Source organism: Anguilla rostrata, chromosome 3 (genome assembly GCF_018555375.3).
Source record: "Anguilla rostrata isolate EN2019 chromosome 3, ASM1855537v3, whole genome shotgun sequence".
NCBI lineage: Eukaryota > Metazoa > Chordata > Actinopteri > Anguilliformes > Anguillidae > Anguilla > Anguilla rostrata.
The window spans coordinates 54,989,929-55,008,370 of NC_057935.1; the positions used below are offsets into that span (position 1 = coordinate 54,989,929).

The 18,442-nt window shown below is 39.1% G+C and overlaps 1 protein-coding gene across 5 annotated transcripts in view; it reads left to right on the top strand.

The window, feature by feature from the left end:
• The first annotated feature begins 3,212 nt into the window (after positions 1-3,212).
• Positions 3,213-18,442, top strand: part of LOC135251186 (connector enhancer of kinase suppressor of ras 2-like) — an 81,605-nt gene continuing 66,375 nt past the window's right edge. For 3 of the 5 annotated variants that reach the window (XM_064328347.1, XM_064328348.1, XM_064328351.1), the window contains exon 1: positions 3,214-4,706. In XM_064328347.1, coding sequence (XP_064184417.1) covers positions 4,643-4,706 — 64 coding nt within the window. In that variant the 5' untranslated portion in view covers positions 3,214-4,642. Of the gene's footprint in view, positions 4,707-18,442 lie in introns of all 5 variants that reach the window. The other 2 variants (XM_064328350.1, XM_064328349.1) reach the window with 2 other exon arrangements.

An 18,442-nucleotide genomic window follows, 5' to 3' on the forward strand; every position in this document is an offset into this window, starting at 1 on the left:
GCATGCCCTATTACTTCTTTAAGTCTTAATATAAGAAAAAAATGCTTTTTAAGTTCAACTTATATTTTGGTTTTTGCAGTGTGATTGTTCTGCAGTCTGCTAGCTGAGCTGGCAGAATAATACAAATTGCAGGCACCCAACTGACCAGAGAGGCCACTTTAGTTTGATGAGATGGGGAATAGCCTGCCAACCAACCCCTCACTCCCTGGGTAACACTGATCAATTGTGCGTTGTTGTTCCACCTGGCTACATTTTTCAATGGCACGGTCAGACTCTTGAAAACATCACTGCACTGAGAACCAGTGCTTCAACTGAATATGCCACCGAGAGCTTCCAAATACTTAATGTTTTTTTTTTAAATTTATTAATTTTTTTAAAACATCTTCGAGCAGCTGTATCAGGTGATGTACCAGACATTATTATCTCCAGAGGTGTATGTGCTTTCATTATAGAATTGTTCTTGTTTGCATTCAAAATGCATTTATTTTATTTTATTATTTTTTCCAAAATTCAAAAAGAAAGCTGTGAATATCCGATATCACAGTACCAAGCTTAACTGCCATGGAAAAGGTCTGTCTTACAAGAAGAGTGTGAGGAACCTGTGGTTCCTTTTATTATAAAAATAGATACCCCTACTTCCTATACCACAGCTAAACAGCAAAAGACCAAACTGGTTGTACTTACATTTCTGGGTTGCAACACTAAATGTACTGTGTTAGCATTCGCTGAAAAAAAAATGTTTCATTGGACACCAAAGATTTTTCACTTCAGTTTGTTACGCCTAGATTTTTTGGGTTTTCTCAGTTAAATATTTTTTAAGTTAATTTGAATGAGACTAAAAAGTTTCAGCTGAGAAACCTAAAAAAAAAAAAAAATAGGTGTAACAAATTGAAGTAAAATTGTAGTTTTGTCGAATGAATCATTTTCTTCAGCATTGGCTTTATAGCATTTGTCTATCAAATGGAGATGATTATTTTTGTGCTATTTAAAAAAAAAAAGGTCTAACATAATTTCAAGGTGATGTCTGACAACATATCATTTTCAAACAGGGGACAGTACATCAATTAATAAACTTCTCCTTTGTGTAGTTTTGTGTATTAATTTCTATGAAATCATCTAACTATTTATTAATGTGAAGTGTTGCCCCTAAACCGCATTCTAGCAGTGTACAGGACGTCTGCTTTCCTGCATAGTTTGGTGTTTCCTGATTGGACATTGCAGGTCAGTGCACACCTCTGGCTACCTCTGGACACCACAGGCTTTGGACCTTGCATTGTTGACATGGTAAATGCCTGACAGGCGTGGGTGGTCTGCTTGCTAAGGTTGTGATGCATGGGCCTAATTGTGGAATAAACAAATACATATAGTGGCACATACGTTTGGAAGTGCGTGCATGCATTTCCAAATGTCAAAAAAAATTTGTGTTTGTATCCTCTTGTGCTCACAAGTTCTCTGCTTGATGTTGCTTTCATTCCATGCCGTCTTGTTTAATGTGGATATAATCGCGATTGAGAATAGTACAGGACACAATATGTCTCCAAAGAATCTCACTTAAGTATAAATACATCCGCAATCACAAGAGCCATTCTGAGCAGAACAAAGTCACAGTATTTAAAAGTCAATTTCATTTCAGAACCTTTTTTTAGATTACAACAAGCAAATCAATAATACATATAATTATATGTATATATCATACCAGTATAACAATATGAAATGAAGATGTTGTGAAATAAAAACATTTTATTCCGTTCATGAATAAACAATTCAAAATAAACAATAAATAAGAAAAAGCTATATTGTATGTGAATTGCCAGTGTTAACACACTAAAGCATAAAATCCAGTATTATTAGTAGTTTTATCAAATAGCAGAGGATAGAAACACTAGCAGCAACAGTGGAATTATTGCATCTGAATTATTGATAATGGAAAAAAGCAATAACTGATCCTCAATATGATAATCCAGTAAATCTGTTGTAGCTGCTGTGCATCTTCTCAGACTGATCTGTGTATGATGCTAATTTAAAGTAGTTGGAAGTTTTGATATATCTGAAACACTTTCAGTGAAATAATGTGAAAGTATTCACCCCAGAAATATGACGATGGCACAGACACGCAGAACCGCAATGCTGTTTTCTTTATTCGTTGCAAATCCCCCACCACCACCACCACCACCATGATCACCATCACCACCAATGTTCCCTATTTTATGAGCAGGAGTATTTTCAGAACATAATTAATACTTGGTAAGAAACTAAAAAGAAATGTTTGAACACTTGCTTAATTTGTTTACTTAGTTAAGGAAAATACTCAGAATTAGTATTTTAAAAATTTGGTGTTGTAAATAGCATTTTGTTGCTTTCTGCAGGATGCGTGGGTGTTATTGAAAATAAAAACACCACAGGAATATTATTTTAATTGCAACCCTTTTTAAATTTTTTTTTACAGAATTAACATGTGCCAGTTTATGATATAATTGCACTTTAATTTGCCATAAGTAATTGCATAGGAGTTTACATATTGATTTTTTATATGCTTGGACTTGTAATTATTCTGTAAGAATTCATTTTACAGTAAGACTGTAAAATGTTAAAATGTGTGTAGAACAGCAGTATGTGTAGAGTGACAAGAAAAAGGAGTGACTCCTCTGATAATAACAAAAAAATTAATTATGAACTGATAAAATAGGTAAACAAAACTGAATAAAGGACTGGTTAATAACCTGTTAATTTAAACCATACCAGTTGTTAGGCAACAATAAAAACTATGCAAGACTTCCCAAAATTTGTTTTCGTTTGGTACATGGTGTTAGAAAAGTACTTGCAGAGCACTTAGATTGGCATAAACCTACTGCACAGCGTTATTTCAATGTTCAGCTTGTGTTGTATATTAGAGACAGCACTCTACCTGCTGAGTCATTCACTGGTCTTCTCATAGCTAGCAGGGTAGCAGTAGCCTCACCAGAGCACTTGCTGTCTGTATAAGACATGTATTAAGCAAGGCGTGTGTTGAAATATTATGTGATGACCTTACTTTTCTCTTATCTTACTTTTCTCAAATGATTTGGTTGTGGCGGATGAGTAATGGACACTAAGCCTATTGCAGTAATCCCGAAGATTTTGAAACCAATGAAAATGTATGGCAATATAATAATAATAATAATAATAATAATAATAATAATAATAATAACAGCAATTCATCCCATCCATCAGTCAATTCAGTCATACATGAACATGTGTCCAATAATTACATGTAATATTTTATTTACTCATGTCTGTCAGGTAATGTAGTCCATTCTGTAAATATAATTGTCAGGTTTTGCAGTTCATGATTACACCGACAGAAACAGTGCAAAGAACACCAAGCAGAGACGTCTTTAATGTAATACGTCACCATTGAGCTGAATTTACACGATGTAACGGCAGGGGTCGCTGGCAGTTACTGTCCGTGTTTATCCGACCATTTTTCATTATTGGTGTGAGGAAGTGTGATATATGTCTATGTCTCACGTTGTTCCCCCTCTTGGCAATATATGCATGCCGGAAAATTATTGCACAACAAGATCTTTTCTATTATTGGTGCAATATTTTATGCTCCCGTTCACTCCGTTTAATGGTAAAACTGCAATGATATAGGAAAAGGCACGTTGCCTGTCGTAGTTCATCCCTGTTATGTAGGCAATTCTTTCTTTCCGCGATGCTCTGCTCTGCTCTGTACTGGAAGACGTTATCTTAAGGTTCCAGCATTGATTTTTACCGTAGATTTGCACCCTGTTTAATTTTTGAATAAGAAATGTAGTGAAATAGGCTGAAATGTGTCCTGTAATTCACCTTTGTGACTGATATATTTTGAGTGCTTACATGTTGGGTTAAGATATTGCATGATCTGGGGCTATTAATATTGTGTATGGAAATACTATCCAGTGGAACCAACCGTGTGAATATTTTATTTATTGCAACATTATTTAAATAATAAAATGCAGGTCGGTATTAGATTAGGTGAAATACTAAAACAGCACAAGTCATCTTAGAATAATTCATTAAAACGTATTTAAGTCATGCTTTACATTTTATATGTCGTGTTTGCTACAACATCTATTACATTGCCAAATGAGATAGCACTGCTGTGAAGGTCTGCTATTGTCTCATTCAAGGTGTGATACCCTCTTTTATGTGACGTATACTGCACTTTCTTTTCTCGTGATGGGTTTTTTGCTTTTGCGTCACTCTTTGAGCTGCCAGTGGACTACAATGTTTAGTATTGCACCATTCCCCGTGTCTCGCGTACAGCGGCCCGTGGTGTGATGCTGCGGCGTGCAGGAGAGGGAGGAGGAGGGAATGCTAGACTTGCTCGTTCACAGTAATCTCTCTACTCCACAGTACTACTGCGAGGGTCGGCTGGCATCAGGGGAGTGAGCAGCTGAGAGAGAGAGATACGGACGAAATAGAGAAAGCGTGCGTGTGCGCATGGATTGCACCACCGCATCCTCTCCACAAAACATGCGAACAGCCATGCTTTGAACAACAGTTTCAGATTAACCCATATTTTACGATTCTATGTGTCCTTGTGGTGATACGTTTTTCATCGCGAAATAACCCATACGTTTCCTTTGGCGTGAATTCAGAAGATACAGTAACATCGATTATGGCACTCGTGATGGAGCCTATAAGTAAATGGACACCCAAGCAGGTCCTGGATTGGATGAAAGGTAAGCATGTTCATGTTTCCCTTCCCGAAATTCTCGCTCGTGGGAATTTGTCAAAATTGCAGCGAACGTAAGGAATGTCTGTGCACAGTACGCCTTCTACATTTGGCATTTGTGGTTGTGCGGATATAAATCATCAAGGTAGCCAATGCGTTAAAAAAATGTAGCTAATGCAAGGTATATGCACCAGGTTATACCAGTGTACATGTATCTGATCAATTCTGAAACGCATGATTTGATGTGACTGTCATCCTTATGAACGTATGGTCTGTCTGGATGCACGGATCAAAAGGTATAAATTTCGGTATATTTTTTGTTGTCAGTGAACTCCGCAGGTTAATGTATCGACTAGGTGCGCTTACATAGTGACTTAGGTTTAGGGTAAGTTTGCAGTCATGCCAGAAGATTTACATTTTTAACCTTGCTAACGGTCATCAGTGTGCCCCCCCAACACACACACACACCACACACACCGTTCTCTCATACATGTTACGGTCTCCCTCACGCACAATCGCTCTTCTTTCTTTCTCTGGCTCCCCGTCTTGGCGCTGTTGCAGTTTTCAATAGCTTTAAAGACTAGCACCATGGACAGCACAGAGATACGCATTTTGGGGGGAATTACTGATCAGTGCTAGTTCTCACGCGCGTGGACTTGGCGGGAACCGCGGCCTCAATGTGATACAGATTACTTCACGAAGGGGAAAGATTAGGACTAATAAATGCGCGCGCACACGCTCAGGCTGTCTCGTGTCCGGACAAGATACGTAGGCTATTATAAAATTAGGCGCTTGCCTGAATCCGGTCAAACTAACAGCGTGAGTAACAGCGTGTGCATGACATTTCTTATTACAGTAAGCCCGCACGAGAACGACTACGTCAATGATCTGCACCGTCCCTCCACTACTCTTTTGCCATTAGGCCTACGATTAAAGATGAGACATTATTTACCAAACCTTTAAAAATAATATGATGGTTGATATTGGGTCTACATGCCATTTCTGACCACAAGTAAGAGCGAAATATGTCAAGAAAACCTGACTAAAATTCTGTTGCATTTGATAAATACTGTACCATGTCAGGAATGAGTAGAGATGGTACTTACCTGTTCTGTATACATATGTTTGGCATTGGCACAGTAGTTTACCTTGTATTTTAAATAGTGCAGAAAGGCATGCTGGTGTATAATACTTCCCATTAAAGTTCTGCCATTGAATACCAGGGCAACACAGAATGATAGTATCCACATGACATGTGTCTTGATGAGCTGAATTTGTATTACTGGATAGTTTGGTATGGCGATTGTCAGATATGTCATGGGGCTTACAGAGACGTCAGTTAGCTAGACCACACAGGCCTACAAGCCTCTACTAAAAATATTACTCATAGCCCAGTCTAAAAGCCTGCCATGTGTAGACAACTAGGTTTGTGGCAAGTGCCTTTAGGGAATTAACTACTCAGGAGCCCACAAAGAAATATCTTGCTGAATAAGTCTGTTCGCTGGACACAGACATCCAAATTGGTTGCAGATAGATATCGTTAATGGCACCAGCTGGTGTGTGGATTTAAGACTTATGGTGTTAATGTGTGTTGTGGACCACTTGCAGTGTTTTGATACTGGATCTCTGGCACTGATTCAGACTTTTGTGCCTGCTGCTACAGCGTGTTTGGTTTGAGTATCTATTTCCATTTATATCTATGCCATGCAAGAGAGGGATTTAATGTGAGTTTGGATAGTTATATCTGAATGTAAAAATTCTCTCCATACAATCAATTCTATCTAGGTTCCAACTGCACTTTGAAGTTCCAAACTAGTTTTTGTGTGAATTATTTTTTTTTTAAACTTCAGTATTTTGAGACTTAAGCATGGTTTATGTTAATGCTGTCAATTCAGCTGCTAAATTTTTTTTCTGCAAATTCGAAAAAAATGTAAAACATAGAAATGTTTTTTTTTTCATCTAAAAAAGTAACAATTTCACCCATTCTATCATGGTAATAGTATTCAACACCATATTTATAAGACATTTATAACATGTACAATATATGTGTTTTTTCCAGTTGAACAATTAACACAAAAGCAGCTGCACAGTTATTCATATTATTAAAAAAGAACAGACAGACCTCATAGCTACACTCAAAAATGAACTTTTTGTGCTTTGCTTGGGTCAAAAAAGACCCTTTTCTGAGTTTAACAGCAGTGAAAACTCCCTTAATTATCTTGTTTCTGCATAATGTTTGATGACTTGCTTATGTAATCATACCATTAGAAAAAGTTAAACATTGCCCTTTTATTAATTTGTTTTATAAAAAGTGGTACACCATCAGGGTACACATAGTCTTATGAGTCTTTGACTTTGACCCTACAATTGTTAAATCAGAATTAATAATCAAAGTTAAGTGTCACATATCTATTTCAGCAAAAAGTCCATCATGATGTGTGGATGAATAAATACAGTCTGAATAAATACATTCACTCTGAATAAATACTGAATGACTGAATAAATACAGTCACTCTGGACTGTGAAAACACACGTATTCACTTATTTGTTGATGAGTGACAGGTTGTTTCCAAATGCAAAATAGATTTTGGGATTAAAATTTCAATTACTCAATATCTCAGTATATATAAACACTGGCACTGTATTATGTATGATGTACAAGGACTTCACAGTGAGGAATTCAAACATGGAATTACCAACATGGGATAGCATCAAAAATTAAAATACTCTGGGGAGATACACAACGTACAGTAAAGCCCGATGTCACTTGAAGTCAGTAACTACCTTGAATATCTATTCTGAAACCCAGTGGTCAAACTTGCCATCAGAAAATGAATGTGCCATTCAAGTTAGAGTTTCACTCACCCATAAAAATGTTGAAAGCCATAACTGCTCAGTAAAATGTCCAGTGTCAACTCAACTCAACTCAAACAGATATTTGGTCGCACTCTGGTTCCAATTATTCCAATTATTGAACTTTTGGTTCTATAGTGTGGGGACTGGGCTAGAGATTTTTTGTCATTCTGTAGATTATACCATTGCAGGCATATGCCCACTGGTTCTGTTACTTTCACAGACATCCTGTTTTTTGACAAATATTTAACTTATTTAAGTTAAGGATCCCTTGCTAAACAAACAGCCTTTAACAGTGTTCAATGAGAAATGCAGAGTGAGCCCATCATATTCTATGCAGGATCTTTGATGTGCACTCTGTCGTGATGGCAGAAGGGCATTGGGAAAGGATGTGAGCTTCCTGTGTAGCAGTCAAGATGACATCATGTCTGGTGCTGAAGGAGCAATCTTGAGAATGCACTCAGGTGCATGAAATATGCAGTTTGGTGTTGTCCTCTGAAGTTCTGATCCTGATGTCAGTATTGGTATGAATGTGAGTACAGCAACAACCTGAAAACCTAAACATAAGAGCAGGTAGGATGAGGCCAATGTCCACTTGTGTTCTGCTATTGTAGTCATAGTTAGCTGCTGTCTTAGCTAAGATAATTGCTCCGTTGATTCAGGGCCCAGCCTTTGCTTTGGTGAGAGCCACTCCGGAACCCATGGAGTATAATTTTCAGGCCTGTCCCCCAGGCAAGATAGCAGGGCCGGGTAGGGAGTTGGAGACTCTGGCAGGAAGGCAAAGCCTCCTCCTTGGCTAGGTGAGTAGAGGAGAGGAGAGGCTGTCCCTCTGGTAAAGATTCAATTTGGCGCGAGACTGGTGTGACAGAAGCAAGCCGTGGAGACACCCTTGTCTGTGGAAATTGAATTGTATTCCCTGTGACTCTCCTCTTTCTGGGCCTTCTGTTTCCAGAGTGCCTGTGATTAAACTGGGCTCGGTATATATATTTTTTTCTCAGAGGGGGTGGGGGTGGAAGAGGAATGCTGCGTGACTCACTGCCCTTCATTTCTCCCTGGTGCTCACACGCCTCAAAACTTCAAACCCAAAGCAGCATCACTTCTGAGCTTCGCGAAGCCGCTGCTGCCATCGTCGTTGTGGCAACAGATCCCTGGCCCATCGTCCTGGAGACGCTGAAGGCGTCGCGAGATTGGAGCCGCAGCTCAGCTGCACGGGGGCCTCGTCAGCATGGAGTGTTGCACTTCACTTCACGGCTCCCTGCGCTTTCAGATATGACCGTAGCAGCACAACCCCCACCCCCCAGCCCCACATCCCATAGCTTTCATAGAAATGCCGCAAACAGCTCAGGCATGGCAGCCACATCTCGAGTGAACGGCAACAAATTATCCACTGAGGCCCTCCGTCAGTGGTTCTGCCAGTAGCTCAAAATACCGTAGTTCATTTCAGCAATTTAGCTAATTTAACAAGGCAAAATGTTGTACTGTAATTTCAGATGAAATCCTTTCATCCAGATCAAGGCTATAGCAAATGACTTCCCAAAGCGTTAGTTTTGGCTTGGTTAGCATGTGAGTCGATTGTGATTATATAGATGTTATTGATTATATTGTATGCTTCTCTTTGTCCTGTGGGTCTTGTACCTGACCTGCCAGAAGGTTTGTAGTGTTAAAGCGGTTAAGTTGTTGTAGTGGTTTGCTCATTGAAACATGCTGTATGAGAAGCTGGGGTTCACAGACGATTACTCATCCTGGATTAATGGAGAAGTTGCAGTGTTGTTTATTTCTTTGAAACAGTTAATTAAGCAGGGATTAGAAAGCTGTCAGCGCCCACACAAGGTTTTTGTGAGGATTGGTGTGTGCGTGCGTGCGTGTGTGTGTGTGTGTGTGTGTGTGTGTTTGTATTTGTGTAAATAACCAATGATTGCCTATATAAATATGTGTGAGTGTGATGCAGTAAAAGAGTGTGTGTGAGTATGTGAACAACTGTGTGAGTTTGTGTGTGCATTTACGTGTGTGAAATGTGGGCTGTCTAGTCTAATGAGGCACACTGACTCCATAGCATATACCATAGTTCCGGAAGCTCCGCCTCTCTTTCCCTGCTGAATCAAACGGGACCATTAACAAAATTCCACCTCTTCCAGAATTCCATTAATCCTGACTGCTCCTTTGGGTTCTGCCCAGTTTTGCTTTCAGTTTCTTTCCTCTGCCCATTCTCTTTTGCGGTGCCACAGACTAAAGTGAGTAGGAATTTGGCGTCCGTTACTGGAGTCAGATGGGGATGAGAATAGCACAGAGCGGCGGTATCAGAAACTAGGCTGGGCGCAGAATGAAATTGATAATGTATCAAAGATTGAATTGCCTTTGGAGAAGTCCCAGGAAATTAAAGGATTTGAGTCTTATTCAGTCTCATCCAAATTAAAAGATATATATATATTTATTTATTTATTTTTTAAATCCAGGATCTGAAATCGGCTGAATGAATTCTTAGCATTGCATTCTGAATGAGAACTGCAGTTGTTTATAAAGTGGTGTGTTCTTCCTGCACAATTCAGAAAATGCAATCATGATTTTTCAGCCATATTCAGTGCAAAAGTTGATCTCTTTCCTGATCTTTCTGAAAGCAGGTTGGGGTTGGGGGGTTTGCGGGGGTTTGGGGGGTGGACAGAAGTGAAAATTCTAAATAAATTGAGGGCATGTTTCATGAGATATCCTAAAGGTGTTTTTGCAGTTTATGTCTTACCATATCTCTGCTATCTTCAGACAGCTAATGCTCTAAAGGGCAGTAAGGTCTTCTCACCAGTTCCAACACTCACCATAAGTGAGCGTTTGAACAACCACAGCCAGGATCAAACAGAGTAAAAGGAGGACAATAACATTTGATAAACAGAAATGGAAGAAAGTGCCGGTTGCTGTTAAATTGACTATTTGAGTTTGCCTCAGTTCTGTTCCTGACCTTTCCCCAAGGAGCTCTGGATCTGTAGCCTAAACCTCCTCACTCACACAGCTGTTGTGTCACTGACATGACTTCACTAATACATATTTTCAAGACATGGCAGATTTGGTCCTCACGATTTCAAAAATTGGCAATACTTAATTTTTCTGTTTCTTGTAATGATCTGACGTCTGATGTATATCACATGTATATCTGTGTATAATGCACATGAGTTTGACAATATAAAATGTAATTGAATGAATAAAACACACACACACTCACACACACTATATACATTTCGGTTTCACCATGTAGAAGTTACAGTACTCTTTATCCACAGACCCCCAATTTCAGGCATCATAATGTTTGGGATAAATGGCTTCACAGGTGTTTCTGATTAGTCAGGTGCATTCAATTGCTTCCTTAGTGCTGATGAAAGCGAGTTTTTAGTATCTAGTCTTGATTCTATGCTTTTGATTGCCTCTGGAGTTTGTTACTGGTGTTTGTCAACATGAGGATCAGAGTTGTGCCGATTAAAGTCAACGAAGCCATTATTAGGCTGATGAGTGTAAAAAAAAAGAAAGAAAAAAAGTCAGAGACAGAGGCCAAACCTTGGCCTTACCAAAATCAACTGTTTCGAACATCATTACAAAGAAAGAGCTCACTGGTGAGCTCAGTAATAGCAAAGGGCTTGGTAGGCCTCTATAGTTGATGGCCGAAGAATTCTCACCATAATGAAAAAAACTCCAAACACCTGTCCGAGAGATCAGAAACACTCTTCAGGTGTGGATGTGTCGGTGACTACTGTGCACAGAAGTCTTCACAAACAGAACTGCTGAGGCTGCAAGGTGCAAACCTCTAGATAGCTGGAAAACAGGATGACCAGGTTACAGTTTGCTAGGCAGTACCTAAAAGAGCCTACAAAGTTCTGTAAAATGCTGTGGACAGATGAGACCAGGATTCACTTGCATCGGAGTGATGATAAGAGCAAAGTGTGGAGGCCAAAACAAACTGTCCAAAATCCAAAGTCCTCACCCTTGTGAAATCTTTTATACCTGTACCTGCATAAAAAGTGCTGCATTTTCTGCATAATGAAACCTAAATGTATAAATTTAATAAAGCTGAGTGCACTTTAACTGCATGTGCGTTATTTGGTTACAAATCTAATACTGTGGAGTACAGAGGCCAAATAAACAAAAAATATGTCTTTGTTCCAAATATAGATGGCAAATTAAAGGAAAAACCAACTTAAAATGTCTTAGTAAGGTGTTGGGCCACCACGAGCCACCAGAACAGCTTCAATGCACCTTGGCATAGATTCTAAGTCTCTGGAACTCTACTGAAGGGGTGGAACACCATTCTTCCAAAAGATATTCCCTCATTTTGATGATGGTGGTAGAGAGCACTGCCTAACATGTAGGCCCAAAATCTCTCAAGGTGCTCAATTGAATATATGCTTTTGACCACAATTTCTGACCCTATATAGCCTACTGATGTCTTTCCCATAGATTTAAATGCTGATGTTTAGTCACTGTTGCTATTGAAACACTAGCCAATTGAACAATCTTTGTGACTGAAGCTCCTGCCATCCGTGCCCCAAAAATGAACCCTCTTTCAACGTCACATAGATCTTTTCCTCTTGCCCTCTTGATCCAAAATTGAGGTCAACTTGACCTGCTCAGCATCTTTATACATGCCACAGAGCATTGCTAATTAATTTCTTAATTCTATCATGCAGTGCACCTGTATGGAAGCACCTGCATTTGTTGTTTCTCCACTCATTTATTCAGGTTTTTACTTTTCCTTTCCTTTTCCCCTTACTGACAGACTTCTTGAACCACTGTGTTTTGAGTATCATTACATGCTTTTTAAATTAAGTGCTCCTTTTCTTTTTGATTTTTGACATTATATGAATGAAAACAAAGGACTTATTATACTGAACATAGAAGTGTGTCTTCACTCTGCACTAAAGATCTCTGTTCCATTGTATTATCTTCAATTGATATAGGCGGCATGGTGAATACTGCTATTAGAGCAGACCATTCTGCATGCTTATTTTATTTATTTATTTTACAAATGGTGAACCTAGCAGGCACCTCTACTAATGAATAACAAACTATCGTATTGAGATCATACTGAATTTTATGTATTCATATGTGTTATAGTCTTGTCATTGAATTTATAACAAATAAATGTGTAGATATCTGTCAGTGAATTGAATGTGAAAATTAAAATAGTAACTTGACCCAGCAAGGATGAAGCAAAACATTTTTCACCTTTGTTAGTAACATCCATAGTATTTTATAAGTCTGAGTGTACATTATTTCTATTTTTTAAAGGGAAATTGTACGTTATATTCTAGTTTTGAAACCTGAAAATGCCAGTGTTTTCAGTGTCTCAGATTCATAGCCATTCTTACAGCTTGTTTCTGGTTGATTGCCTCTGAGGTTTGACAAAACAAAGGCAAAAGAGATTTGTCTGATTTGACTGCATTATCCATTAACTTGTATTTATATTTCTAGACAAATGTATGCCGTCTCTTCTTCCTTGTTTTCACATTGAATAGTGATGTTTGTGGCTGTCGTACATTATGATTTGTTGACTTCTTGGCCTTCTGTGCTGTACCCACCTTCTGACAAATACCTACAAATACCGTATATAAATACTCAAATGTTGTGAGGATTTGATCATGGCTATAGTCTTTTGTCAGCATACAAATAGGATGATCTAAATATCACCACAAACATACAAAATGCAGGTGCTTGTGGAGGTGCCTGGTGGCTTAACCAGTTAAAACACCATTCTCATTCAAGTGTATACATGGGCACCGCTGTCCAGGATCAGATTCCCGCTTTGGCAGTGCGACTGTTGCCGGCAACCCTGGGGAATGATACGCAATCGGCGGCAGCTTCGTACGGGGTTAGGGAGGGTTCAGTCTGAAGGGATCCCCAGCTCATCCAGCTTACCAGCAGCGGTGTGGTGAGACATGACACTTGGCACCACATGCTTTGGACCCTCACGATAAAAACCACAAGTGAACACCCAACATATGAAGAGTACATATGTGATCTGTAAAAATAATTCCACTTTTAAGATGAGAGCAGAAAAAGGTAACCTATGCTATTTCAAGTCACGTGTTTTGTTTTCACTTGTGAAAATTGCAGTTCACATTTGAAAAAGTCAGTCACATATGAACATACACCGGCGGCACGAGGGGGACCTACACAATATTAGGTAGGTGGTTTTAATGTTGTGGCTGATCGGTATATATAATTCACATGTGATCATGCAAATTTCATGTGACCTATTTTCACATGTGAAACAAGCCAATCACGTGAAAATGTCAGATACACGTGAGATTTTCTTTTCACGTATGTGAAAATGTGAAACTGACATGTGAAAGAAAAGAAGTGCAGGAGTAAATATACTATGCTGAAAAGAAGTGTTGGGGAACATCATTAGAAAATGTTACCGATCTTCATTTTGAAATATATTATGCTTATGTTTTGTAATACAGCCATATGGACCTATTTTGTTTGCAGATATAAACAGGATTTAATCTAAAATTAAGACAATTTTTTTTCTTTGCAACTTCCTAGTCAGCATTCAGAGGTAACAATACCCAAAAATGTATTTCTTTTTCCTGTGCCTGCAACAATCCAACAAAAGCAACAAAAAAACAAACAAACAAGCAAAAAAAACCCCATTGAAATCTTGAAGACATGAGGCTGTGGGGAAAGATAATATTGATCACTCTCCATCTTTTGTAAAATTTCTTGAAACCTTAATGTTATTATTGTGATGAAAATGTCTCAGTGCATCCAGAACAACTGTGTGTACATGTGATGAGATGGTGAATTTGACTTTTTCCTCATTGAATGTATTGCAGAGGTGATCAAAGTAGAAGGGCAATTCAAATCTCTATGTTTTAGCCCTGATCTTTTTCATTGCAAATCTTTAACAATGCTGCTGTCGTTATGATGTTAATGGTCTTAATGCACACTGCACAATTATTTGTTTAGCACTTTAAGAACTCATGTTGCAACCAACTCAACATTTATTTGCAAAATAGAGTGCAAGTGCAGCTACCCATGCATTTTAATGTCTCTCCCCTGATCCACATTTACAAACAACATTTATTAGAAGGACATCTATTCCATGGAGTGAGACCTAGGCTGCTACAAAATGGTGTCTTGTATTTCTTTTTCATGTACAGACTGTGGAAGAATATAAGGGAAAAAACGATAAGGGAAATGTGTAAGGGAAAAATGGGGAACAATAACAATGAACCAATGAAAGCTCCTCTCTTTTTCATTACATGGGTGTGTCCTTGATTGTGTCAGCTTCTCTCGGATTGATTTGCTGCTGGCTGTTCGGTGAGCGGTTCTGACCTGCATTCCCGAATTCCCATAAGGAAAACTGGCATGGTTCGCCACCGGGGTCTGGAGGCGAAATGCAGTCTGATCGGGAATTAAGGGGTGTTTCCCTTCTCCTGACCAGAATGACAATGACAGTCTGAATCTGAGGCTTGCATTGCTGCTATTTAACTCAGTCAGAAAATAAATATGGAGAACTAACAGAAGCACAGATCTCAAAGACGTGTGAGTTGGTTCCTCAATCTTGAGAGCAGCTGCTTAGTTTTGTTAAATCGAGAAATAGAGGCTTGCTGTTTTACCACGTCCTTGCATCGGAACCCTGGATCCTGTGAAAAGGTTTTACTAATGATTCGCTTCTCCAAGGAGGGCTTGCCTCCTGGTTGCCAAGCAACAGTTGCCAAGGAGCCCTGGCCTGCTGAAGCAAGGTGAGGGAGGGGGGGAAGATGAGGTAAGGTGGATGGAAGGGACCAAATTTGAGCTGCCCAGATCAAGATGTCCTCTGCTTCATTATCAGAAATGAACAAGGAAAACATTCATGCTGACTCAAACATGCATGCACTCAAACACACTTAAACACACTTGATTAGACCTGTGATACACACACACGCATGCCTGCAGGCATGCATGCACACACATACACACACATGCATGCGTGCATGCACACATGCTCACACTCATGCACGCATGCATACATGCATGCACACACATACAGACATGCATGTATGCATGCATGTGTGCACACGCAATGTACACACATGTACACATGTGTGCACACACACACACACATTCTATGGCCGGTGGTCATGATAATGAGCATGCTCATTATTAACCGTACAGGAGGCAACTGCTTTCTGAGCAGCGTTAAAAAGTTAGTCAGCAGTGTTAGTTGAGCAGCATGTAGCAAATGGCAAATATGTGCCCAGAAACAGGACTATTTCAATTTATAGAGTGTATTTTTAAAGGATTGTGTATTTTTCTGGCCACAGTCAATTATTATTATTTTTTGTTTTCCCCTATCTTTCTTTTTAAAAATAGATTTTCATGTATTTTTTTTTTCACACAAAAACAACAGGAATATTTTTGGGGTAATTCGGTTATTTGTTGAAATTGGCTATGAACAATCTTTAAAACATTTCAAGCTTTTTCTGTGGATGTATCATAGGAAGCATAGGGATGGTTTACAGCAATTGGGGAGAGCAGTAAGGGTGACTGAACCCAAAGTCTATCTTAAATTGAGCCCATATTTCCAGTGAATGTTTCATAACCAGCTTATTGGTGCTTCTGGGAATGGCGTGAGAGGTTGAGTGGCATTGCCCAGCCTTCATAATCACCCATGAAAGTCCTGTTTGCTGTAAATGAAAGTTATATAATATGAAATATAACAAATGTCAATTGACCAATAAAAATGCAGGAAGGTAGGAGCCAGTCCCCCTATCTGCCTGTGTCACTGAGAGAAAGCTTTATGTCACTACAGGGACAATTCCTACTCCATATGTATGCTGAAGTTTTAGAATTAAGAGTGTTAAAATGAAATTTTGGTATGAAGTTTGGGATAGACTGATAAACGTAATGGGGATTTGTGGAGAGAATAGTCATCTTGTTGAATCCTATTTTTATCCTATTTTTTGGTGCATGCCTTTTTGTTGTTTATTTTTATTTCTTTGATTAGCCAGGACATATTATATAACTTACATTTTTACAAAATATTATTAGTCAGATGTAATTACTGAGTAAGTAAGTAGCACATTCATTGGATCAACAGCAATGCCCCAGCTAAGAGTTGCATCTGCAAACATTTAGGTGTCTCAGTATCCACAGTATGATTACTTGCATAACATCTTCCACTTATAGCAAAACCCATGACAGTGTAGCATTGGCATCTGTCAGGTCGTGATATCACAGATGTTCTATTAAAAAAACTAGATAGTCAACCCCTGCGTTCCTTTCCTTCCTTTGTATTTCCTTATTCTAGAAGGTTCCTGTTGGTAACAGGAGGTTCTGGTGCTTGTGTTGCTAGTCATGCTATGGATGTTATGTCTTCAGGTCCACATTTTCATGAATATGCATAGTGTGTGAACAATGCAGATACTTTGAAAAAAACAATAGCAGGGACAGAAATGATGATGCTGTGAATACTATGAGGCTGCTGGGTGGCTTATCCATGGATGGGCCCCGTAGTCTGGCATCGAATCGAGAGCCTAACATTGGCGAATGTAGCTGGAAGCCCCACATGGTGACACTCAATTGGCGCAAATGTCACCCTGGGATGGGTGGGCTTCAGTCACATGATCACATCTCATTGCGTGCCAGCTGCCTCCGGTGGTCAACGTGGCACCTGCAGGTTTGCCTGTTCATCTTCGCATGAAGTGTCTTCTGACTCGCGTCTGGACGAGCTCGACTTGCAAACCGCGGTGTGAGAAGATGTGGCAGCAGAAATCACACGCTTCGGGAGATTTTAAAGAAAGCAGGCAGTGCTCTGAGTTTACATACTGAAGCCATCCTGAATTCTTCAGTAATTTCTACGTGGACTCATGTTTACCAAATAAATAAACACAAAGAGAAAACCCATGATTAGTAAACATCTGATTCAAACAGAATTGTTACCCTTGGAGGTGGGGACTGCCGTGATGAGGCTGTGGAAAACAAATTGGTCAGCCTTCCCAGTCATTGACTCCCACAGCCGTGACTCATGGTGCTGTGACTCAGGGCTCTGTTTTTGTGACAATGTCTGACAGCCTGTTCAGAGTCAGCAGAGGCTGATCAATCAAGTGCACAAAACCATGCATGAAATAATATGTAAAAAAATATGTAAAATGTAGGGTGAGGTTATAGTGAGGATATATTCCTGACTATCATCTAAATCTAAAATATTCTTGACTATAGATTTCAGAGACCCTATGAGGCCTTTCTTTTTCGCATGAATATTCTCAACACAGGCCTAAAGCAAGGCTGCACTAACTTTTGAGGCAACATTCTATTTGAGATTGTACTGAAACTCTTGTGGGAAATATTGTGGTATTGCAACATCAGTGTGCACATCATCTTTTTTGCATCTTTTTTTGCATGTATCATTTCAAAAACATATTTGTAAGTGCCACGGGAATACAAAGTGATCATTTTACGATATAATGAAATGTATATTTTGCTGACTTATTGCCTAAAATGTACTGTGATTAGATTGAGCGTTGGCTAGATCATCTAAGTACAGTACTTGACATTCTTCTCCAGGATTACATGTAATTCTTTAGTCTGGAAGCTTTTTCTCTGGATGCTGTTTTACATTAATTGTGCTACATTTCAAATTTGGATGAATGAATAAAGACTGTACAAATGAGTCACATACATGTATCTTTCAAAAACCCCAGAATGCTTACAGTTGAGGAGGCTTGCAACTCCCTGCTCCTTCACTATGCCGCACTCACCATCAGGTTTGATTGAGAGCGTAAGTATCGAACTTGTCTATTACACTGGGTGATAATTAGCTTGCCAAACTAAGAAGCCAGGTTGCTGGGGAGAGCACCACATTTAGTCTGATAAGTGTGAATGGAACTTTAATGACCGCGGTGAGTCGGGACCTCGGTTTAAGAT